This window comes from Protomyctophum bolini (genome assembly GCF_963924005.1).
Source record: "Protomyctophum bolini genome assembly, chromosome: 5".
NCBI classification, from domain to species: Eukaryota; Metazoa; Chordata; class Actinopteri; order Myctophiformes; family Myctophidae; genus Protomyctophum; species Protomyctophum bolini.
In genome coordinates this window covers 13,957,006-13,984,090 of record NC_137866.1, presented here as the reverse complement: position 1 = coordinate 13,984,090, position 27,085 = coordinate 13,957,006, and the positions used below count along the sequence as shown (strand labels likewise).

The 27,085-nt window shown below is 40.3% G+C and overlaps 1 protein-coding gene across 1 annotated transcript; it reads left to right on the top strand.

Annotated features, from left to right (window-relative positions):
• Window positions 1-242: 242 nt before the first annotated feature.
• Window positions 243-26,394, top strand: LOC308315733 (N-terminal EF-hand calcium-binding protein 1-like). Its single transcript, XM_080763856.1, has 12 exons — window positions 243-580; window positions 6,819-6,843; window positions 11,815-11,923; window positions 12,328-12,353; window positions 12,620-12,717; window positions 19,888-20,146; window positions 20,912-20,991; window positions 22,154-22,207; window positions 22,590-22,702; window positions 23,005-23,082; window positions 23,442-23,533; window positions 23,860-26,394. Exons 1-12 carry the CDS (start codon window positions 455-457, stop codon window positions 23,886-23,888), a joined length of 1,089 nt encoding a protein of 362 aa, XP_080619982.1. The 5' UTR covers window positions 243-454; the 3' UTR covers window positions 23,889-26,394.
• Window positions 26,395-27,085: the final 691 nt, after the last annotated feature.

Below are 27,085 nucleotides of genomic sequence, written 5' to 3'. Positions count from 1 at the left end.
CGAAGTCATACATATATTATTTTTCAAAATACATTGTAAAATAAAAATATTAAAAATAAATGAAAAAAGCAGGCTATAATTGACACCCCCCGCCAGCCGCCACACACACACACACACACACACACGAAATTTGTTTTCAGTGGTCGCCAGCAGATGGTGCATAAATAACACAGAATTTTATGAATAGCTCCTCACTCGTGAGAGTCGTGACCACACTCTGACAGTGAGAGGAGAGGAGGAGTCCCTCCTTGAGCCGTCAAATCAAATCGCTGCTATTGTTAATGTAAACCGGGAGGGAGACGTCGTGTTTGGCTCATCATCACAAGAGGAGAGAGAGAGCGCAGTAGAGGACACAGAGCCGGTGACTGTTACTTACAAGTAGCCTACTAGAAACAATCTTTCTTTCTCAAACGCAGAAATCTCATCAGAAACAACGTGTATCAACTCATCAATCATGCTGGCGTGCACAGAGATGATTACCATGTGTCTCCAGTCTGCCAAGCGCGATCACCTGAGAAAACAGCAGCAGCAGGGGCTCGAGCAGACCAACCTAAATCAAGGAATCTCAATTTTTCAGGATGTAAGTGATGATCCATCATCCATCGCTTTTCTATGTGTGCCGTTTGGTTTAAGAATGAGGCTACACTACTACTGTAGGCAGCGCTGCAATGTACCAGATTGAATGCGTGGTCGGTGTATTGCTCTGTCAAACCACGGAGAAGCTTGCATGTTTCCACTGTTCCACATCTTGCATGGTTGTCGTAGCCCTTATGGGACCTCTCCCTCCGCTTTAGGTTCAGGTTGTCAGCTGCAGCCTGACAAACGGTTACGCGTTTCCCGTCAATTCAGTGTCATCATGATCATGATGTTTTATGAATGGCGATATGGAGCTGATTAATGTCATGCAGCTTAACAGGTAGAATTCACTAAAGCTCTATTCTGTGTGAACTGATAGTGAGAGGTGAGAGGACTTGACCATTATGCGTCTTTATGTATTTGCTTTACCATAATATATGCAATGACAATGTTTCACAGTTTATAGGTAAGGTGACGTATATGTCTATGTTTTTCATAATGGTAATAATCAGGGTCATGACATTGGGAGTGAGCCTTGCTGTTATGTTTTATCGTAGGCCTATACTAATAATAACTACAGCTATTATTATTATTTGACTGAAGGTCGCAGTTAACTATGGAATTGTGCATTTCTCGTCAGTGTGTTGGTCGGTCTATGTGACGTGTGTTCGTCGGGCACGTGACATCACGTGACGTCATCAGGGATGGAGCACGTGACATCATCAGGGATGGAGATACCTGATGTCATCAATATTAAGCCCATATATGGAGATCCATAATGTCATCAATATTGGCCAGCAACTCTACATCTGACCTCAAACCCATAGATCTCCATATATGGAGCTGACCTGTTCTGACATTCCATAAATGTTGATCCTTCCCCATTCATCCTTCCTCTTCGATGTCTCCCTTTTGACTGATACCTGTCCATTTAAACTCTAGACGGGCCTGTCCCAAATGTATTAGTGCAGAGCAGCCGTGCCCGGCAGCCGGTGAAAACTAGAGTTCTCAACAGGCCCGAAAATTAAGATCTTATACCCTCCATGCCAAAGCACCAGCGCTCACCCAGCAGTCTGCTGTCACCCAGGCGGATATATTGATCTGACCCCCCATTCCAAAGTGCTAGCGCTCGCCCAGAAGTCTGCTGTCACCCAGGCGGATGTGTGCACGCGACCTCAGGCGTCTTACTGGTTATTATTATTATTATTATTATTAAATGTTAGGCTGTTTGGTTTAGCTGCACAGTAATGGTTGTTTCTCAGCGAAAGGTAGCCTACTTATAGATATTGCTGCTGTTTCTCTGTTGTTTTGAGTAATTCACAGGCATTCTGGTATCTACATTAAAAAGCCCCTGTTTGGGCTCTCCAGAGTGTACCGTAGCCTATAGATCGGCTACATTAAGAACTTTCATTAAACAGATCAGTGTAGGCAGGGGATGTTTGCCTGTATTGCTTCTGATCTGCTGAGGGTGTCCCAGAGCGAAACAAGGCAGTATTTTTGCTGAAGTAGCATCAGTGCCCTGCCTTTTTCAGACATCTCCTAGTGGTAATTAAATCATCTCTCCTAATTGCACAGAGGCAGTATTGGCTGGAAAACTGAATATTATATTGCAGAGAGTGTACATTTGGCTGAAATTGAGGCCATGCTTGCAGGCCAATATGTTGTATTATCTCTCATCTGGCATCCCCTCATAGGACCTATTACAATGGATTATGGATGTCCTTCATTCTCTATAGGGCATAGCAGTGCGGCCCAGATAGAATATTTCCCATAGAGATGTCCGAAAACATTTATATAAATTGTTTTAAGCCTGGAACCAAGCCATCCAGGCTCCTGCTGAATCATGTAGACAAAACAGGAAAGGGCACACATCAGTGTTGGTGAGGTGCTGGCCTAAGGCAGTAAATGAGTAAAAATTTGAAAAAGGTCGCACACTCATAGCCACGATGCTGTATATTTATTGACAAGAATCCAACGTTTCGACCTAGGAGGTCTTCTTCAGGGAATGATTCCCTGAAGAAGACCTCCTCTCTTGTCTCTCCTTTCATTTCCCCTCACTTTATCACTTTATTTCTCTCCACTTCTCCGATTTTTACTCCCCCCTCCACCCAGTATAAACTCCAATAATTATAATCACCTCACGATAGTCTTATTTTAGCATAGTCTTCATGAAAAATGTAAGTTCACGCACGCACCCACGCACGCACGCAGACACACAGTAATGATGTGCAAAATGGAAATAGAATTTAAATTGAATTATTATCCCACCCTTGGCACTGCTTGATGACATCCATATTGTAACCCCTGATGCACACACACACGCGCACACACACACACACACACACACACACACACACACACGCACACACGCACACATACAAAGTACAAACCCATGCATTCGGTGACACAACAGTGTTATGGTTTAATAAAGTCAGTTAGATCTCCTGCTTTAGGGGGTAAGCGTTCATTTTTCTTCATAGCCAGGATTTATTGCCCACAACACAATTATTTTCCCCAGGTTTTATGGAGGTTTCCTCTTAGGCCTCGTCTACAGCATGCTTACACCAGCAACTTGTGTATAGAGCCATGAAATTACTTTGACAATAGACCGGTTACCAGGTGCATGATGATGATGTCATCATCTCTCCCATTGCACAAAGAAATCTGCATACCATCACTGTTCCCTTGCACGGCCAATGGTGGAAAGTAACTAAGTACATTTACTTAAGTACAAGTTTGAGGTATTTGTACTAATCAAATCAGTTATACTAGTATGTATGGCGTAAGGAGTAGCCCTATTTGAGTATAGCCTATAGGCATCACCAGCTGATAAGTCTGCAGTGCAGTGCACAGTATAATGGTCTTGGTAGGAGCATAATCTATAATGTTTAGCAATTCCACAGAAAACTTCGATAGACCATTGTTGATCCCAAGGGGGAAATTCTGTTTTCAGTGGCGGTACAGCAGTAAAGAAACATAACAGAATGATAAAGAAAAAGGTGATACAGCAACAGGTATATATAACCAAAAAACGTATATTAATGATACAAACAAGAGGTCAGCAGGTATCAATAATGGGATTAAGAGTACTACACACCAGAGAATAGCAGAGTAGACTATTTTGTGTCTTGGAAAGGTCAGATTGTAAGAAAGTACAGTGTGTAAGAAAACAAAGCAAATAATCTACAGTATTTCCTTCGCCATTTAAGATCCTTTGTGCTAGTAGACGGATTCTTCTTTTGTTTTTCACTTCTGTTATTATGAGTGTTATCCACCTGGTATGGATGTTTGTCTGTAGCCTTAAAGTCACAATTGCTGCAACAACTGAACATTTGTTCAAAGATTGTTGCGGACAACCACTTCAGAAACTCTATACATCCACGTATGATAACGGCATCCTAGCAAGGAATATCACCTCTAATACTCATGTTTTGTATGGAGAGTATATGTTTCTGCCTTCAAGAAGGAGATCTGGTGTTCCTTCATACAATAAGATCAGACTGAAGAGGTCTTTTGTCTATCAGTCGACTTTGTGGCCCATTTAGGCCTAAGGCCGATTCTAAAAACGCCTTCTAAAGCCTGAATATTTATATAGCAGAATTTTTTGTATTTTTTGTATACTGTACATACTGTAGAGAACCCAAAAATGGGTTCCCGGCCTGCGGGGGTAAAACACCAAAAGGGGTTCCCGCCCAGAATGGGTTAATCAGTATTTTGGCCAGGACTAGACTGAGCTGTGGACATTGCTCTTGCCTTTATGTCTCTATGTATATAATTGCATTTTCTTTTCTGTTTTGTGTCATGTCAAATGTTTGTATATGTGTTGCATACAATGCCACTGGGTCGCAAGACAAATTTCAGTGCAAACTGACAATAAAGTATTATATCATATCACAGAGTATAAGAAGCAACAAACAGTCTAGCCCCCAATTTTTAGTTTCAAGTTATTCCATTAACTCATAGCCACGATGCTGTATATTTATTGACAAGAATCCAACGTTTCGACCTAGGAGGTCTTCTTCAGGGAATGATTCCCTGAAGAAGACCTCCTCTCTTGTCTCTCCTTTCATTTCCCCTCACTTTATCACTTTATTTCTCTCCACTTCTCCGATTTTTACTCCCCCCTCCACCCAGTATAAACTCCAATAATTATAATCACCTCACGATAGTCTTATTTTAGCATAGTCTTCATGAAAAATGTAAGTTCACGCACGCACCCACACACGCACGCAGACACACAGTAATGATGTGCAAAATGGAAATTGAATTTAAATTGAATTATTATCCCACCCTTGGCACTGCTTGATGACATCCATATTGTAACCCCTGATGCACACACGCACACACACACACACACACACACACACACACACACACACACACACACACACACACACACACACACACACACACACACACACACACACACACACACACACACACACACACACACACACGTACAAAGTACAAACCCATGCATTCGGTGACACAACAGTGTTATGGTTTAATAAAGTCAGTTAGATCTCCTGCTTTAGGGGGTAAGCGCGTTCATTTTTCTTGCAAGTTATTCCATTAACTTCCATTAACTTACTATGCAGTTCTGTTTGTACATTTTGTCACCGTGGGATATCTTTCTTCAGTCAAATTCACTTGAATGAAATTGCAATGTTGTTTAAAAAAGGATGGTAGCATTGTGTGTTACACACACACACACACACACACACACACACACACACACACACACACACACACACACACACACACACACACAGCCATTCTGAGTGAAATGGATCTGATAATACAGTGAGACAGTAAGTCAGTCAGCCAGAGCCATGGGACCAATTGGATGCACTCATGGTGCTTTTAGTTGGAAGTGGCAGTGGGAGTGGATAAGGTGCTGAACTCCACACTTTGCGTCTCAGCTCAGTGAAAATATCTGAAACATATGTCTGAAAAATATCTGGTGTTACCTCACGCGAGTGTGGTAGAGAACTAGAGATGGCAGAAATTATACCCTCATCATGGAGATACCATAAGTAGGCCTACATTTAGAAATAACACATCTCTTTCACAACAATTTGTCTCTACACTTCGTCAGTTTTCACATAAACATCAGGAAACCGTCACTAAGAAGCAGCACCATCATATAAGCTGCCTTGACCTGAACGTGCTAAAAAGAAAACACAGAGCTACTACAGAAGCTGGCATTGATTCCAGTCACTAAATTTCTCCCTCCAGGCTACTTCCTACAAAACTAAATGTCAGCATTTCCTAAGAAGATGTCCTCTCTCTCACTGAAATGATTGCAGAAAGTAAAGCTGCACTTAAATGTCCTCTTGGGTAGAGAAGACAGTAAAATGCCAACAACATTTAGGAACAAATAGTCTGTGGGGGCTGCCAAGCATTACTGCTTTTCTTAACTCCTCCTGTCCCTCCAAAGCTATTACATCTTTTTTATCGCGGTCACACCTAACTTCGATTCGGGACTGCCCATAACTCCGACATCCAGTTAGTCCGAACATACACAGGTTCTGCGTGCGGTTAATTTTAGGGTTAGGGTTCTGGTACTTTTCTTCAAGGTCTGAGGTACAAGCCGGTTAGGTTTCATAGTAATGAGGTTACCGTAGGTTTAGGGTTAGGTTTCTGGTTTAAGGACTTCAGGATTCGGACTAATGACACGGCACCCTTTGATTCCCTTTGATTCTGCCTATGTGGCTGTCTTTTTGCAATGGTTTTCAATGGGAACAGAGAATTTTGTTGCCATTGCGCAGCTGTCCGTGTCACATGTGTTGCGCACACATTGCGCTTGTGTTCTATGTGCCAGGGCACCTCCAGTAAAGAAAAGGTGTTTTTGAAACTGATAAATGCTCGACACATGCTGCTTTTCCCTCTGTCCAATCAGATGAATCAAAGGCGGACCGGACTGCCAACGTCAAGGGGGAAGGCTCTGCAATTTACTCCGTTTTTTAGGCTGCGCTGGCCGCACAAAACAGGCATGTGGGTGTTTTCACCCCTCAACTGCTTCTGACAGACATACTAGGGTTTGGAACATGCATCCAGCAGGCTTCCCTCCCCCATCCCCTCCCATATTTCTCAGAGATTTAGCTCAGGGGTGATTTCACCCAACACCACAAAACAGGCGGCCACGCACAACCTGTGTTTATCAGCCTGCACCGGTGTGCAGGTACGTGTGACCGTGCACTAAAACTAAACCTGACCTTATGTTTTTTCCTTTCTTTCAGATATTCCGTCGAGCAGATAAAAATGGTGAGTAAATAAAATATGCAACTAATTACATTATATGACTAAATTTCGCTATCCATTAAAATCGAATTGCTATCCAATAAAATCTATTTAACTGTGGTTTGCCGAAATGAGATGCAACTCTGACAGACATATTTTAGATTAAACACCTACTGCCTGATGGAATTTGTGATTTTTGTGAACTGATTCCTGATATAAAAAAAGAACATCCTAATGAAAGTGGATGTACTTTGTACAATGAAACCCTTTGTGTTAGATTTGCTTCACTTTGTGCTGCTAATATCAGGAATTTGCTCTACAAACTTGGGGGAGAGTAGTATTTTTGTTCTTGGGAAATAACGCTGACAAATAGACATTTGTGTTTGCCCTTAATGTTTTATTCATGCAGGCAGTACGGTATAATGGAATGTGAACTGCAATAACGACTATAACACTCGCTGGTTTCCTCTGGAGTACAGCAAACTGGCCTTATGTAAGACCAGTTTTAATGATGCAACATATGCAAATTAGTTGAGGTTTGTTGGATTGAAACCACTTGGTTTGTGGCTTGTCAAAAACCCCTGTGTAGGAGAATGAGAAAATTCACCCTTCATATACAGTGGTTCCCAAACATTTTAGCATGTGACCCAAAAGAGAAATTTGACGTTTGCCTGGGACCCAAACTGATTTCTTCATGAGAATACTGAAAGAAAATCATTGGATTTTGTTTTAAAATCATGACAAAATGTCAATGTCTTTTTGAAAATGTTTTTGAAATAATAATTAAAACCAAAATGTAGGAAATAAAGGGACCCATAAAAATGTGCCCACGACCTACAAATGGGTCTTGACCTAGTGTTTGGGAACCAGTGTTGAGAGGGGAGACTTCCGAGTGTACTGCCGACATGAGGATGGCTCTGCTGGGATTTAGTTGGAGGCCAGATGGCGTTCAGTATGTGCGGTTTCTGTTGTTCCATAGTGAACATCAGGGCTGTCATGAAGCAATGAAAAGGGCTACACGAGGGCTGCAGGATCGACGTCGTCATCAGTGTATTTTAAGGGCCCCAAGGTCATCTTAAACATTCTAAGGATGGTTAAAACCATCCACCCAACCACAAAAAAGACATTTCCTTACTATTTAGACAATGGGATTCAGATGCGCCTGCCCTAGGTTGTTCACAAATACGCTATACTGATACAGACCACCTCACTAGAAAAAGGATATTTATGCATATCTCTGGTGCTATTGTGTGCGTTTCTTTTCTTTAAACTCGTTGCACTGCAGCTATACAAGCTATTTCTGGATCAAAGCTAAATCAAAACTTCTCACCCAGCTCATTGAAAGAAACATCATTCTGCTAAAAACCAGGATTTGTTTTTACACATCCCAAAAATAAAAATGAGAACAGCACAATATCATGTTGAGCATTTTGCCATGATAGGCGTTAATGTGGTTTTAACACATAATGAGGGTTGGCTGATTGCCAGACAGTGCTGTTATAAGGAAGAAAATCAAGAAATCACACATTAATTATAACAATCAGGATTTTTTCCCCTTCGCTTTAACAATGGTGAGCATTTTATGGTTATGTAATGGTATGGAACATAATGTACAGTGGTCCAGAATAGTGCACAATGCACATGATGATATGGCATGGCATAGTTCATATATAAAATATATTCATAAGCATTTAGGACATTCTTTCTATAGAACCATATAGGGTTATTTGTCATTTTGAAACATTGTAATATGATTTTATGATTATGCTGCCTTCACTATGCCTTCAGCATTATAACAAAAGTTTGTCATCAGTGCTTATGCTGTCAAAACATTAAGTTAAACATGGGCCTGAGTGTTATTTTCTCAAAAATAAAACAAATATCATTCAGAATTACAATAGTCACGCAGCAACAAGAATTGGAATATTATTAATGCACAAGCGAAGAAGTCATACCATGCTATTCTTATTCTAGCATTATCCTGAAACCAATGCAGTGAGTGTGATGCTTTTGACCACATAGTCCAGTTTTGAATTTGTAATGCCGTCAGGGGAAATGTGCTCATGGAAAGATGCTGAGTGACTTACAAAATTGAAAATCTTTGGAAATGTAATTATGTCTGACGCAGCGGCAGAACAGAACTAAAACAGTTAATCTCCCAAACAACTATGCTGAAGAAATGACTCAACATAATTTTTTATCACACTTTAATTTCCCTACTGGGGTGTACAGTAGCATTGATTGTCTGTCACAGCAAAGCACCTGGATCGATGTGTGTGAAATCCGCAAATCCTGTAATTAGCCGAGAGGTCAATATTGACCATGAAAGTATTAAGAACTGAACACTAGAACACATTTCTCCTGCGTCTGGCATTGTGTTTCATAATGCAGTTTTGGATCATGAGTGGGATATGGCAGACTTGGACGTATTAATGCATGTTTTTCAACAAATGGATTCAGAAATAATCTTCCTTCACAGACTATATTCACAGTGGTGGGATTGCTGCATGTTGTACACATCAACAACTTATTATGAATTGTCATGCTGACACACAAAACAAAAAATAAGAAAATATAAATGCACAAAAGTAAAAAGTAGTAGTAGTTCATGTATCTCGAAGACTGTCTGACCGACTTTAACCTCAGCACGCACGTCACCTTCTGCTAAATCTGGATCTTCATCGAAAGCGCCATCTCAAAAACTAAGCATCCAGATCTTAGTTAATCCAGAACAAACTACTGTTTATGTTTTCCCTCTTGTTCTCCAATACCTTGCTTCTTATATTACAAGAACCAACATTATTAACAAGATTTTCATAAATATATTATGCTTAAGGCAAACTCCACATGCCCACAATGCAAATTCCTGAAAATTAATTAATGTTTGCATAAAGGCGAATTTGGGCTATGCTATGGCTTGTATAATGTGTAATTGAGTGTGAAGCTTTAACAAAGAAATTATGATGTATGATGAGATAAAAGTAAGTAATCACACAGAACAGTTTATCCCCCAAGTATGCATAAAGAAATACACATCTCATGGCAAGGACGATTGAAGAGGTTGTGAAATAAATAAACTTAACTGATGCAAATTCATGCTACCTCCTGGAGGATGAAAAGTACTGATTTTAGTCACTGTGTGCCATTTCCTGTAGCCAAGGTTTTTACTTGCATACACTTGTGTTCAGCCAAGGCTTGCTGTACATGTGAGTCATATGTTTGTAAGATGGCAAGAGGTCCAAATCTGAGTACAAAAGAAAGTGCCCGGTAATACGATTTACCATGATTCCAGACAATGAGAGACTGCTGACTGAATTATGAATTATGGTTAGCTTTCAAAAGAACACATCCTTGCTAACTTTGTAAGAAGGATGTACAAAATGTTAACTGAAACGTTAAAAAGAAAGTAGAACAAAATGGAAGAAATAATATTAGCTCTAACCTCATTTTGTTATTTCATTATGTCATTTGTCTAAATTTGAAGCCAATCTTCACATGAAATGAAATATTTGATTTCATTGGTGAGGTTTTTTTTCTATGATTATGTCACATCCAGAACAATCTAGTTTGTTGGGTGGCATCATCTGGCATGGGGGGAAAAAAATCAGTCTCCAATAAACTAAGTAATGATGTAATTTACCATCTGCCATCTGTTTGAAGTCTGTAGTCTGGCAGTGAAGATAGAGAGCTTGTAAAGCAGCCTAGCTCAGACCAAATATTTACGACAAGATGACACCCTGTTAAGCCTGATGTATACTTTGTATGACATACAATGGTGTTGTATTCAGAAAATAGTATCAAACTAGTTGCCAACTACTGTAAGGGTGGAACATGGAAGAGTTTAATATAGCTCATTGATTTAATCATTGAAAATGTCAGAAATTACAAAAAAGTGAAAATGTACAAACTCACAGCGTGTCACAATGTGATGATTGGTTGTGAGCTTGTAGATCACCATTTTTCACCATTTTTGCATGACGTTATGGGACTTAATATAAAATAATGCGTAGGTGGTTAATTGATTTGTTGTTCTACAATAATAGTAAGTCTAAATGTCAAATTTCCAACTAAGTTAGTGTTGCCCATTCATTTAATGATACTTTGGAAATTGCCAGAACAGCATAACCACTAACCACTAAGAAAATAATTTGATAGTTGCAGGGTTCCACACAACACCATTGTACAGAGGAGCTTAAGCATTAGAATGTTGTGGTGAAAGAAATGCAACAGTTTGAATTAGGCCAGTTTTGGACTGGCAAAACTGCTGCTTATGAATCATATTACCTTAGACTGCAGATTAGTCTTCATATCTAATCTGCATTTTTAAGTGCTCCATTCATTACCTCTAAATGGATTCCATTTGTGAGAGTGTAGCTTTCTACAGTTAGTATCCAACCTTTTTGAAAGTATATCATTTGCTGCCATAAATTGCTGCCAAAATATGTAATTTACCTCTTTTACCCTGGATTTAAACCCGTTTTCCTCCGGAAGTAAATTGTTGTGTAATTTTTTTTAAATGCATTCCTGGAGCAAAAGTGTCATGACGAAATGCTTCTTTGAACCCAGGTGCAAACACGGAGACAGACAAGGTGAAGTTGCAGTTTTAGAATATAGATTTATTCCGAATTGGAGTTGAGCTGAGTGTGGTGGATCAGATGAGGCATAATACAATGAGAATGTTGCTATCCCGGGTGGAAGATGACTGACTGGGTCAAACAGAGACTGATGATCTGGCAGAGCATGTAGCATTGAACTCGTTTTTTTCCCCGCCCCACCGCCTCCCCTGTCTCCACTCCTATAATTAGATGACAGATTAGAAATAGGGGGAAAAGGTAGAGTAGTTGTGGCAGTCATGACACAAAGAGCAACTCCTCTATAAGAAAATTATAGTGTGAGTTATTATAGCAGTCCTTACGAAAGTCCAAGAAGGGTGAGGCATATCCTCTCATCCTCTCTCTCTTCCTCTTCCTCTCCCCTCCCCACCCCACCTTCCAGACGATGGGAAGCTGTCCTTGGAAGAGTTCCAGTCTTATTTTGCTGATGGTGTTCTCAGTGACGAACAGATGCAGGAGCTGTATTACTCCATCGACAGACAGCGCAGCGAGTAAGTTAATCTGTCCCTGGGAGTTAACTCTACTTTGAAGGCGGATGTGCCAATATTTAACTGGGGAGACCCTAGACATCGGCAGCATGAGCATAGTTCTTAACCAGGAAAGTTAGAAGCATTAGCTTATTTTAACATGGGAGGGATGAAGACCCCTATAGAGAAGTGTATGGTCATTATATCACTGTGATGGGAGTTATAGTTGAATTACACCAATGCTGGAAAATGTTGTGGAACATCAATAGTAAAACCATGATACGGTATATATTTATTCTTAATTAAATGTAACCATGAACGGATTAAACATGCGTATATGTATATATACCTTACAGTCACATCAACATCATGATTCTGTTTAATGTTTTTGTGCTCTTCCCCTTCTCCAACCTCTCACTCCCTCTCAGCGAGCTAGACACGGACAAACTGACAGGTAATTCTGTCCCAGTGTTGCATGTGCTTTATTATGTCTTCAACATCACTCTCATAGCCTTTATTCCAGGGTGACCTTTGTGCGACTTTAAAATATCACAAATGCACTGGGTATTTATAGCCAGCCAGTACAATCCTTTTTGTAACTCCGGGAGTGTACACTACACATTTAAATATATATATTTGTATACTCAGTTGTATATAACTTGAAAATAGAATTGTAGCCCTATCTAGTATGTTGATACTGAATCTCATCTTCGCATCCAGAGTACTTCACTCCACACCTGGGAGAATATGTCAACGTCTTGTCTGCCCTGGAAAAGCTGAATGTTGCTGTTCTGAAGGCCATGGACAAAACTAAAGAGGTAGGTGGTCTTTGGAATTATCTGCCATCTTTCAGCTTTCACTGGTGAGGGCTTGAGTCATTCTTCATATCCAGTCATCATCAGTCAGTGTCACTACACTACACATACAGCACATGAGGAGAATATTTTTTATCCCACAATTTTGTAACCCATTTTTCACCCCTGTGTCAATTATCTAATGTGATCCTGGGCTCTACATACCCTCCGCCAACCTGGGGAGAGCAACGGACTTGAACTCATGCTTCCTTCATGCATGCATGTCCAAGTTGCTCCCTGGTTTCCCTGGTTGGATGTAGCGCGTGGAAGGAACACATTATTTCAACCAGTTCCTTTCCCCTCCATCAGGCTGGCCAGGGGGAGGCAGTTAAGAGACCAGGATCACTGCATGTTTTCTGTGAGGGTACCTACTACCTACTACCTACCCTAGGGGACATGGGGAGAACATGCAAACTCCAAACAGAAAGGCCCTTTCACCAACCCCGCCTCGTCTTTGGAATTTAGCACTATCTGCCATCTTTCAGCTTTCACTGGTGAGGGCTTGAGTCATTCTTCATATCGAGTCATCATCAGTCAGTGTCACTACATTTGACATACAGCACATGAGGAGAATATTAGTAGAATAACAACAGCAGGCCATTATCCACTTAAATTACCTGTTAAGGTGATTAATATTTAGGCCGTCATGCCATATGCCCCTCCAAAAATGACATGACCTGAGGCCTGGGCCAAGTGACACAATACTTACTTACTGGGCCTTGCCATAGCCGATGGCATTCGTCCGGTTTGTCGATCAGATTATGACAAACAAGGCAAGGTGGAATTTACAGTTACTGGCCAGCTCCAACCAGCAACCCTAGTTCCCAGTTCCACAGCTATGGGGCTTGCTGCCTCCCAGCACATTGTACGTTTGTAGGTCTTTTTTTTTTAAAACATATGTTTATTCATTTTCTTTATATTACAGAAGTATTTTCAACAATTGACATATATTTCCCCCCCCCCACATCCCTCTGGCAGCACAAATACAAACAAAATCTTAAAACGAAATGAATTGACAATAATAAATACAAAACAAAAATAAATAAATAATGACAAAACAAAAAATAAAACGAAAATAAAACACATTACATACAGTTAAACAGATTCACAATGTCCATCACAGTTCCCTACCCCCACCCCCCAGCTGACTACTCAGATAACCACTATACATCCAAAGCCTCTTCAATATCACCTCGCCTAATGAAGTTCAAGAAATTCTCCCATATCTTATAGAATACCTCAGGTTTCTTCCTAATTACATAAGTTAGTTTCTCATGTGCCAAACTGGTCCTCAGCCAAAAGCCGATCGTAGGGGCATTGACATTCTTCCAACATAGTGCAATTGAGCGTCTGGCCTGTAACAGGCAGAGGTCGGTCATTCTTTTTTCATTACTATTTAGTGTACAATTTAATGGATAAATACTGAGTATACATAATTTAGGACAAAGAGGAACTGGACCTGACGTAATCTGAGAGACATAATGGACCACGGACCTCCAAAATGTTTTAATCTCCTCACATTCCCATAAGCAGTGGAACAGTGTACCTTTATGTTCACGTTTGTAGGTCTAATAATTTCAGCGGACGGCACCGGTGCGCAATGAAGCATATTCACAGCACCCTCAGCATTACCAAGTATATGGGTGCTGTGCTTTTGTTTGCGCCCACGCTGTCCGTTTGAAATTCCCTCCCCCTGACACTGTTTCTATTCTAAGGCTCGCCGAACTGTATTCTCAGAACCATTCTGTCTTCACTAGATGGCTTTTAGAGCTACAGCTCAAGAATGAAGATAGACGAGGGTTTTTTCTTCATACAGATACAAGCAGTGAAATGTTTCTTTGGCACGTACAACAGCAGCAAATCAATATACTGTATGTAATGTAGTGTGGCGCTCTGCGCCTTTAACACGCACCTGCACATGCACGCACGTCACGTCCTACGAGAATGGAGGAATGTCACGGTATTATTGTGTGTCTACTGTTTGTTTCAGGGGTTGATATATTTATTTATCTATCCCTTGTACGGTTGTTGGGGTTGTTATTATTTTACCTTTTTTGTCAGACTGGGTCTCTGACTGGCACCCCGACGCGAGCTCGCCCCAACAAACCGCTACAGTACATAACATAATACTGGATTGTAATGAAAGAAAAAGAACAAGAAAGAAATTTAAATAAGGTTATGTTACCAGCACCTCATATGTATGTAATGAGGTGCTAGTGTGGGAGTTAGTATCAGTATAAGACTATCAGACAGCAGTATATTATACATCAACATACCTTGCATACCTGTTGTCAAGCTTCCTTTCTTTTGGTAAATCAAATGCATGGTCACTCTCTAATGAATTGTACTTTTTTTGGAGAAAATAAACCTCGGAATGAAAGCATATGTTTATTATGCAAGAGATAAAAGTGTCATGTATAAAATGCCAAGAGAGAAAGATTTAAAAATATATATTTTGTAAGGGCATTCCATTTTGGGCTTTCTTTCTAGTGCAGTTGTATTGTTCTATTTTCTCTTGACCTGAAAAGAGGTAAAGAAAATGCATGAAATAGCAGACCTAGAAGCATCACAATTGAAGGGTGGCAAGGGCTGTAATAACCACACATCATATCAGAGCTGTCCAAAAACAATCCATCAAGCAAATGCAGTCTGATTTTAACAACTTCGGTGGAAGTTGTTGTTGTTACTTCTCAGCAAATGGAAAACGGAACATGTGGTTATTATTTAGTCACAAGCTCTTATTAATACTTTTCATTGGTTCACTGAAACACACCTGAAATAATTGACCACTTTCACTTTAAAACAAGCTGAGGCATTGATTTACAAACAAAACTATAAGAGTTCAATTATTCAGATACAAGGTTTCTGACCAACGATGACGATAATACTGTATATATAATGTCCCTGTTTACATTCCTGTTCACAGTACAGTATATTTGATTGCCTTCAGAGTGGAATCAGTGGCCTTTAATGCTCTCATTACCTGTCACTGACTGACATACCAACGTGTCTTTGTAGGCCTTCATCTCCCATTCTCCCATATTCACATGCTAGTCTGAATAATGCAGTGACTGAGAGGCAAAGTGTTGCAGTGAGAACTAGATGAGTTAATCCAGCTAATGAAGTCAATGGTGGGGAAATAGCTTCTGGGCTAATTTGTGACTTCATCTTGACACTCCACAGTACAAACAAATAGCATTCAAGTGACAATCTTCTGTTCATGGCAGGGGTGCAACATTTAATCAAATGGAGAAAATAAATTATATATGTTTTTGCACAACACTCTCTTTATAATTACATTATGTTATAACCCCCTGTCTAGGGAGGTTAACATAACATGGAGGACGACAGATTAATTCAAATTCAGGGCATGTCTAAGTCTGGTGTCCCGTTAGTCCGACATACATGGCCGGTTAAGACTCACCCGTGGCTTCCACATGCGGTTATGGTCATGGTTATATATATTAAGGTTTGGGGTAGGGTTAGTAATATCGCATTATTGGGAAGTCGGACTAACGCTACAGTACACACCCATTTGTAACTGATGTAAATGATTCCCCGTTCGTTTTCCTCATTTTCAAAAAGTATTTATTTAAAGACTTTTTTTTTTTTTTTGTAACCCATTTTTCACCCGTGTGCCAATCATCTACTGTGATCCTGGGCTCTACACACCCTCCGCCAACCTGGGGAGAGCAACGGACTTAACTCATGCTCCCTTCATGCCTGAGTGTCCAAGTTGCTCCTTTACACCTGACAGGGGGGAGTTTCCCTGGTTGGACGTAGCGCGTGGAAGGAACACGTTATTCCAACCAGTTCCTTTCCCCTCCATCAGGCGCCCCGGCTGGCCAGGGGGAGGCAGTTTAGAGACCAGGATTACTGCATGTTTTTGTGAGGGTACCTACCGTAGGGGACACGGGGAGAACATGCAAACTCCACACAGAAAGGCCCTTTCGCCAACCCCGCCTTCGGGTATGGGCACTGATGACGCGGAGGAGGAAACACGCCGCCAGCACCCACAGTGCCCCGAGCGGGAATCGAACCCAGGACCTTCTTTAAAGACCTTTTAAGCCTCGTACAAAGCCAACTGGAGTTGTGACAAATCATAACAACAAACATAATTTTTTGGGCCGAACAAATAATTACAAAGAAGAAAAAGACGGCAGGTTTTCTTCTTTGTAATTATTTGTTTGGTCCAAAATATTGTGTTTGTTGTCATTAGTTGTCACAACTCGAGTTGGCTTTGTCCGCGGCGTAACCGTCTTTAAATAAATACTTTTTGAAATGTCTATGGGAAAAATGCATTGGGAATCATTTCCTGTGCCTGGTGTTGTCATGAAAGGGGGTGGGACTGCGACGCTCAGTATAGAAATGAACTCGTTTGCGAATAAGCAATATTAAGCAAATGATAAAGGTTACGAAGTTTAGAGAGACATAGAATGATCACTAAGAAAATAATAGTTCATGATCAAGGACCACCAAATGAAGAAGTTTAACAACGTTTATTAACGAATAGAAGAATGCATGAAATGATTTACGAAACGAATAATGAACAGAAACGAAGATGATTATCTAGTTATATCCAGATAATCATATATCTGGTTATCTTATCGGAGAAATGATGAAACGTGCCAATTAGAGTGTTGGGAGTCCTGTTCTTTAAGCTCCATGGAGCGGAGTGACACAGATGCCAATGGGATCATGTAGAGTGGATTAACTAGGTTGCTCATGACATGACTGTGTGCAACCTCAGTGAGGAGGGCCGTATAATGAGGACGCAATAAGCAAGGCGTCGAAGTCAGCGTCGAAAGAACGGCCACTGAGATTTAATCAATAGCAAGGCTCGCTCTCCATCGATTTCACCTCAGCCATGTTGCACGGCGAGTGGTAAACAGTTTCAGGAGGACAGACTCGGGTCTGAAAAAAAGGAAGATGCTTCAGTGTGAATGCATATTGACATGAGGTTGTGTTTACTTTTTTCCCATTCCAGTCATGTTCATCGCTGGCAGGAACTCAGTATGATGTAGAATGTGTCTTGTGCATAGTTTTCTTGAATCTAGCCTACCTTACCATACCATACCATACCATAGTTTACGTGTCAAACCATCAAGTGTTAGAGTGATAAAGAGGGGTACAATTGGAAAGAGTGACAGGGTGAGCTTTCTATCTCCTCGGTGAGTGCAGTGGAGCATTATGATAGGCAATGTATTTGGCTAGAACATTCAATTCAAAGTCAAACATTGAGCATTAAGACATCAAGACTATTAAGAGAGTGCAAAAGAAATACATAAAATGATGTTTGAATGCAACAAAAATGTAAAGTACAGTGTAGAATAATTTATATAAAAAGTGATTATAGGGTATCTTGAATTAGAGAAAAAGAGAAAATGTGTTGAGTTTAATATGGAACACATACAGTATGGTGGTACAGAACATAATGCTCTAGCTTGGTTAACTACTCCCCCTTGAAACAGAAAGGAATGAAATGTTGTCAAGGGGGAGTGGTTAACCAGGCTAATAATGCTCCACACTCGGACCCCTGTATCGTCTCTCCTCTCTCTGTGTGCCCTCTCCGTATGCTCAATTTCTTGTCTTTTTACACCAACCCATCTGCAATAAAGCATAACAATGGCCCCAAAGAAATATTCCAAAACGAATCCAAATGTGGACCTTTACAGGTACATCAGCTTACATTTGTTTCTCTGACTTAGATGAACACTGTGTAATATGACATAAATAATGCTCTCTGAACGGCCAGACATCACATGTCCTCTACACACACTGCACCACAGACACACACAGATGCTTATCAGCTCCTATCGTCTCTTTTCTGCTCTTTATTTCTCTTTCTTGGTCCTTTCAAGCCACCCCCAGTAGTCCTGTGTCTTTCATCACAGTCTCAAGTCTCAACATCCCTCTTTGGTGTCATTGTGTCTCATGGCCGCCTTTCTCCACTTCTTTGATTACGCCCTCTCCCCACTCTTCCCTGCCGTTGTCTCATGCATTTTTCATTTGCTACTAAAGTCAAAAGTCTCTCTTTCTGAAAAGGCGAGTCAACTCAAACTCAGATCAGCCGTCTGTAATCGCTGCAACGGATTATAAAAGGCAATGTTAAGGAACGTTCAGAGGTTATCAGCACTACTCTTTATGGCTGTAGGGTGAAGGATCAGTCCTCCATGTGGCATGTACATGAACTCTGTTTCATACCACATTCAAAGCTCATGCACAGTATTGCACACTAAAATCTGGAACGTTAATATAACTCTGAGAACGTCGAAATTGACCCGTTGTGGGGATAGTTCGGCAGAAGAATTTGTTCATCTTAGACAGGACCAGAATATATGTCCTTTGATTAAAAAAGATAACATAGAACTCCAGGGGGAAGTAAAGACGAGCAGAACTGGGGTTCACAAGGATGAACATCTATCTTCTCTGCTTAGTGCTCACACAAGAGCAAAGTTGTATAGAGAGAGACCCCATCAGAACACAGCAGCCAAACCGCTCAGCGTTACTGATCCATTATATCAGGAGGATGCATTTCATCAGAGCAATTCCATACATACAGAATGTATTAACGTCATCTCTTTCCATTTCGATCAATACTGAATCATCTTGGACATTTTTGTGCCTCTATTAACCACTTGAACCCTAGCTTCCCTATAGAGAAATAGTGGCTTCCATGTTTTTCACTGGCGCAGGTCCCACAGATAGAAATCCCATTCATTTCTCCATAGATGAAAATACACTAAATAGATGAAGATCTATTTTTTTTCTACTTACAGTAAAGCCTGGACTCTTTATTTATTTATTTTTATTCATTTATTTATGTGTTTTATGTTTTTTCTTTACAACATCCACACACCCACATGGCAGCATAAACACAAAACAAAAAAAAGGAAATGCTACAAGACAAAGTACTAATTATTGTTGGGGAAAATAAAGTATGCACACATTATTCGCGAGATGAGTGCTGTAACTAAGAACGTGACTACTTCATACAACCAAAATGAAGGATAGAACAATGGGATAATCACAAAAAACATATGACTTTGTTTTTAAACACCACTTGTTTGTCACACACTTGGTTCTATTATCTGTTCTTTACATTATTAGTTCTTCTCCAACTCTGCCATCCAGGAGTATCAGGGCTCCTCTGTGCTGGGCCAGTTTGTGACACGCTTCCTGCTGAAGGAGACCTCCACCCAGCTCCAGTCCCTCCAGTCGTCTCTGGACTGTGCCATGGAGGCTGTGGACGAGCAGAGCTGCACGGGGAAGAGAATGCTGAGGAAGCCAGAGGACCTGCCCGTCCAGAGGGCCGCCAAGCGCCCTGGCCGACGCATCCAGAAGAATATGTGTCTGTCTCCCACGGACCCCTACTCTGGCATGCTCACTACAGGTGCACAATTACAATTTACAATTTAGGCATTTAGCAGACGCTCTTAATCCAGAGCGACTTACATTAAGCAAGAACAAAAGCATGGGAATACATCACATAAAAACATTCATCATGAAACATGCGTAAGCTAAGAAAGTAATAGTGGAATATCTATATAATGAAATTTATACGTATAAACTTTACATATATACTACTATGCTAATGCTATACATATGTACTATGGCGTGCTATGACTATATACAATGCAATTCTAGTGCTGTCTACATAACATGCTATAAGTCTGTTTCAAATGCTATCTAAGTCTACAGAAGTGCTATCTAGGCTAGAGTAAGTGCTATGGGCCATGATGGAGTCTGAAAAGGTGGGTTTTCAGACTACGGCGGAAGATTGGGAGTGATGCTGCAGTTCTGACTGCCATGGGAAGTGCATTCCACAGTTTTGGAGCCAGAAGGGCTGTTCTTTTCCACTTTTAGTGTGCAACTGTTAATGAAACCGATTCTGCAACATAGTTGTACGAAGTATAAAGTTGTTAATCAGACTAATCGATTAAATTGATTATAAATATAAATATATATATATATATATATATATATATATATATATCATTATTTTTATTGTATTTTCTCGCATTGATTCTTTTAATCACTTTTTTCTTTTTAATAAAATGATCGCTTGTTGCAGCCTTATTCCATTTGATTCCAACCATAACATCTTGGGGATTATAACGGACCTTGTTTGACTCTTATGTTGTGCTTCCTGGTTCAGGGGTCAGTGTGGAATCAGACAATCACTGGAGCTCCCAGATGAACCGGCTGCAGCAGCTCATAGACAAACTGGAGTGTGAGGTTTGTATGGGGCTTGGGTAGACAGTGTGAGTATTGCTATAAAGGGCTTTACTGGTTCTGTGTATGCCTTAAAATCAGCCTTTATTTATCCATTTGTAACTCAAGAGTGTACAAACCTGTAAAGGATTTTACATTTAGCTCAATGACAAGAGATGTGACAAGAGATGTGACTCCTCCATGAGGTGATTTCATGGTGATTTCATGATTTCACAAAGTGAGGGGGAATTGCTGCCTGGAATTGCTGCCTGAAGAAGAGTTCTTGTAAGATTTTAAGCCAATCGTTTGTTTGTTTGTTTACCAAAACAAAAAAGTTGTAATATAAAATATAGCTGTTTGAAGGCATTAAAACTATTATTTTGCATTGTACAGTGGCCACTTTTATTTCAAAGTCTTGCATGGCTCAAAGGTTAAAATCTCTTATAGCTGTGCTAGATTCTGCAACACGCCACCATTTGTGCAATATTTATATGTTGATTTTTGGCCACTCAGAACATAAATTATGTTCTACCTATTTTTCCATACTTTTCATACTGTATGAGTAGGATTGTATCTATTAGCTGGTTGTATTGTGGTTTTCCTACTGAGCTACACAGTGAATGGAACCAGCCTGCTGACATTACCATAATCAGGCAGCACTAAACACGTATTGGCATGATTACAGTATTAGTAGCAGCAGAGACATGCACTATTTAACCACTTGAACCCTATAGCGTCTACTGTGGGGAGAAGAAGATTGATCGAAATTAGCATATCTACTGTACAAGTAAAAAAAAAAAAAAGGAGAAGGCCAAGTAGAGCCCTTTTTAAACGTTCATTTTAGATTTCAGTGTGGCTGGACATTATCAGAGATTGGGAATACACTACACTAGCATTGAGTGACAAGTAGAAAACCCCCTCAACTGTCCTTATCTTCACCATACAGAGACCAAAACACAACATTTCAGAGCAGTGTCAACTAAGGCTGTTTCTGGGCTCATGCATATACAGTTAGAGATCTCCTTCTTGCGAGACACAAAGCTTTGTGACAGGCAGTAACTAGAGGCCTTATGCTTGCATAGATTCATGGCTCGGCATAGATTCATGGCTCAGCCAGGCAGCGACGTGGAAGGGGCTCGTTCTGCCCATCATGACATGACTGAAATATTTATGCTTCCATTTGCAGAGTCCTCATCTTGAACCTCTCAAAGAAGACACATTAGCGGGCACATATAAATCGGTGAGTCCACTTTTAGTAAAACTATAGATAATGTCCTACTCAGTGATGTCCCCAGTGTTAATTTAAGTCAGTATAACTCTATGAGTGAAAATATTACAAATGAACACTTATCAACTCAAATATGTCACATCAGCTTTTTATAATTCTTGGAATCTTACAGTGTATTGCTGTGACAGCTCAGATGGTATCATTTTACCAATACAGCTATTTGCTGATGGTCAGGTTTCATTTGTATATTATTACACGTTTGTGTGTTTTTTGATATGATGTACACATTTCCCCACATTGACTTGCCTTAGAACATTCAAACTATCACTTAAGATCATTTCAATACAATGTCATTCATCATGGGTTTGGTTAATTTTATGTCCACTCTGTCCAGAACATCCTTCTGGTCCAGAGACAACTGTCTGTGAAGGAGAGCGATATGGACGAGGTCCAACAGGCACTCAAGATCTATGAAGACGCCACAAGCAGCCAGCCCAACAATCTACAGTATGTAAACCTCTCTGTTTACATCTGGGTGCTGGCATGTACTCTAATTTGACACCGCTGATGTTGGCCACTTTAAAAGACTCCAGTCCAGCCAAATTTCGAGGGATTGTCATTCTTTCCCTCTCACTAATTTCCATTATCTCTACTGCTTTGTCTTTGTCTTTCTTGTCCCTCCTCCTTTGCTTGTTCTGACTCTCTCACACACATTGTCTCTGTATCTGTCTGCCCGACTCTCATTTTGCTCCATCTCTGTCTCTCTCTCTCTCTCTACCTCTCTCTCTCCCTCACTTCCTTCCACCCAGTGTCTCAGTGCAAAACCTGCCAGACAGATCGTGCTTCATTATGTATGAGTTTTGGCAAGACCGTCTGTCCTGGATGAGGTACAGTACTGTAATTCTCAATTTCCAAAACACTATTTATATGTGGTTATCATTAAAAAAAGAAAAGATTGAAAAAAGAGCATGCATACACGCACGCACGCACACACACACACACACTTTATAATGGCTAAAACATTGAATATTGTGCATTAAAGTAGACATAGATCCTCTTTCCAGGCATCTTTTCAAATGAGTCACAAACACCATCGGTAGCCTTTAATCTCCCAACCACAAATTGACTTGGCTCGCACACAGCAGAGTCTTTTTCTCTTGAGGTGTTGTTTATTGGTTTTCGTTGCCGTCGTTGAGCTCGGACAGGCTCATTTGCTCCATTGCTTTTCTCTCTCTTCTACTATCAGTTACCTGCAGTCGTCCATCAGCAAGACCTTCCAGCGCTGCATTATCGACTCCCTGGAAGAGGCTGAGGCCGTCTCCACCATGCTGCTCCCAGGTAAGGTGGCAAACTGCAAGCAGGGCTGTTGGTCAGAACTTCTTCTCAACCTGTGGGAGAGAGAGCGAGTGCATATTCTGGCAGTGGCGTCGCCGCCAACTCGCTCCTTCTGGCCTGTGGGCCGTGAGGGTATTGCAAGTGGGCCCCCAAATAATTGTATATACCGGTACAATGCAATGTCTATTTATAATGCCTTTTGGCAACTAGTGGCTAATCTTTTAGGAGGAATTATGCATGTTTTGTTGTTGTTCTGTCCATATTGATTAGTTTGCCTTGAGCACAGAACTTAAAACAATGATCCTGAACTGTGGTGATCTTTCTTTCAGCCTCATGGTGGATTATGAACAACAACTGACATGGCCAAACCAATTACTTCAGTAAGAAGAGGAGATCGCATTATTGTTTTATCTGTTTTTTTTCTTCTTTTTTTATGGTTTCTTTGATTTTACTTTAACATTATAGCCGGAATGATTTCCCAAACACTCTGCTTTGCTGTTAGAATAAAAATAAAAACCCTTTTAACTCTGACTGCCTAGCTGAAACGGTCAACAAACAAAAGAAGCCAATATGCAATAATATTTGTGCTATTGGAAATCGTGTCACTTTCACGGTGTGACCATGTTTCTTACAAATTAGGCTTTGAAATGTGTAAATATGAAATGCAAGAATGAAAAAGAAGATATTTCTGCATGTTTTCCCATTATTTTCCAATAATCCTCAGTGTTAATGCATCCATGTGTAACTCTCATCAGAGGACTTTACTGTGCAGTTTATTTGTAGGTAGGTAGTCAAGTGTCACAGTTAACCCATTTAACTTAGCCATAAAACAAGCAACAACCCATCAATCCACCAATCCCTCATTACAAAATGCATACAGTGGAGGTAGGGTTGATCTGCATTTCCCCTAAATTCTCTCTCTAGACTCTGTTGTTGTATTGTACAATGTTGTCTCCTCCAAAGCTGTGCTTACAAGCATTTTAGGGAAGTGGTGTTGTAGATGTTAGGTAGAATGTAGTGGAAGAATGGTTATGGTCATATGGACATTAATTTAACAGCCTGTCCAAAGATTCTGGAATTATAGCAGTGAGGCTCGCTGGACACCTAATGCAGTGGTTCTCAAAGTGAGGTCTGGGGGTCCTCAGCTAAATTATTGATAGTAGGCCTAATAGGAACCTTACAGGACCTTAATGGAACTTACAGATTGCTAAATCCAAGGACGTTCAAATGGTTCCATTTCTACACTCGAGTTGCAGAGTAATAAGAGACTTATCTGCATATCAAACTGGTGGTACTTAAAATAAAACAAGTTTGAGAACCTCTGGCCTAATGAATTCATAGGTTGGAGATAGGGCTTCCTGAGTCATCTCACTTTTGCTTTCTTGGACTGCTAGATAGGGAAATGATTATACTATGAATGGCAATCTGCAAACTACAAATTACTGAGGCTTGCCTTGTGCAGCTGTTAAAGTGTGAAAATAATTGTTATCTAGATCTATGTTATTTGTTCAGTAACAGGTCCAACTTTTAGATAGAACTAGAGACAGGATAAATAAGTAAAATTGGAGTTGATGATGAAACAAAACAAAAAAAACTGCAGATAATATTGGAACTGGAACACTATGAAATTAAAGCTGATAAACGATATTATTTTTGTCTTCATAGGCAGCAATAACTGTATCTGACTTTGAAACTCAGGTGACCGTTTGTTCCAAATAAAATTTACATTAAATACAATTACGCGCAATTTCCTGACTCTGGGCAGCCTTCGGAAAGCCTTCGTGACTCGTTTTCATTTGTGTAGTTTAAACTACACAAATGTACAGAGTTGTTGAGGAGGTGCGTTGCTGCCCATTTGCCCATCCATCTTTTGCTATATAATGGCCCTTTAATTGCTGCAGCAACACTGTTGAACAGAAATGTGCATTGCTGCCCTTCCATCATGGGTTGTTAAGCAGAGATGTCGGGACAAATAGTTTTTTTGGGGGGGAGCGGGACCCGTTACTGAATAAACGCTATACGAATAGAGAGCTTACAAAAAACACATTACTTAGAGTTGGTAATGAAAGAGTGAGTGACTTATCTACACTTTTTCCACCCTGTAGTTTGAAACTCATGTTTATTGTAGATTTTACCTTACTTGAGATATGAATTACAATGTGACTCCATCCATTCACCCAGTTGTTAGATGAGTGGAAGTAGTGGAGCAACCACAGACAATACAGAGCATGATTATTTTACATTCAATGTCTATGAAAGTATGAATTCTTTCATGGTACAAGTCAAATGCAAGTTTATATATTTTTGTGTACAGAAATTAAGGAAAAACTAAAGCAAACCTTGAGTCACATTATTACATTCTGTTAAAGGGGGATGAAATCCTAGGCTGATTTTGTCTGCAAAGTAAAATCATGGCAGGCCTTGTACTGTACAGTATGGCTATACTGTATAAGCCTATATAAGGCTGACAGTATAGTAAGTAAACCATGATCCTGACAGACCCATTATTGATTTGATTTGCTGCAGCTGTGTTGCTGTACTGTAAGTAGCCTGCCTGGTTTTTAATATGCTTTACAATCTGATGTTTACCCTGAACTGGAAAAACAAACAACACAATCGGCCCAGGGTCTCATGCCCCGGTAATAATCTGCACAGCAGGTATAGATATTATTAACGATAATGTATAAAGACGTTATTGAGCATTGTTAAATGTATATGTTATGATGCTGTACCATGATCATCGTGATATGGGATGAATGAATGTATCCACTAGCTCCTGTGGGTGTTCATTGGATATTTTGTAGTCGATATTAAAGTTGTCATGTGGATGTTTATTTTCTGGCATGAAATAAAGTTCATGGCTAAATTGATTTGGCTTCCATTCATCCATTTATTTCAGCTTTAGGATGAGTGCATTGCAAGTGTTTCGAATTGTATGAAACACATGACAGGATGAAAAAATAAAATCTCCCAAGAATACATTTTCCTTCCCTTCGGCTGAATTAGCTTGACACTTTGATGGTCTCTGTAAATATAATATTAATCTCATCACAGAACGGCTCAGAGCCGAATCTGGGGCAATTAACTGGTGTTCTCCTCTTCGAACATGACTGTTGCTGTTGCAAGCATGACAGCTTATGGCCACCACATCAAACTGTGCCATAAAGTAATTTTGGAGGTAAGGCATTATTGGCCTTATTTCAGCCCAGGACATTAGCCTGCGCATTAACCACTTAAGATATCTATACTGTGTGTGTGTGTGTGTGTGTGTGTGTGTGTGTGTGTGTGTGTGTGTGTGTGTGTGTGTGTGTGTGTGTCTGTGTGCGTGCGTGTGTGCGTGTGCACTGAAATGATATAGTGCTTTGAATGTTTTTCATACATGCTATAGTGACACTACAAAGTATGAATTGGACAATTGGATCTATTTCACTGATCTTTAAACTGTAGCTATCCCTATTCTGAAGTAAACAAATGGCACATCCGTAAGCTCACAACGCATTCGCATTTGTGTGCCTGTAAATCTGCTATTTTGCGGCAAAGAGATTTGGACATAGA

Excerpts from the sequence above, each read along its gene's own strand:
- LOC308315733 (XM_080763856.1), top strand. The coding sequence starts at position 455 with ATGCTGGCGTGCACAGAGATGATTACCATGTGTCTCCAGTCTGCCAAG. Across the intron at positions 12,354-12,619 it reads AGACACGGACAAACTGACAG|AGTACTTCACTCCACACCTG; the intron begins GTAATTCTGTCC and ends CTTCGCATCCAG. Across the intron at positions 20,147-20,911 it reads CTCTGGCATGCTCACTACAG|GGGTCAGTGTGGAATCAGAC; the intron begins GTGCACAATTAC and ends TTCCTGGTTCAG.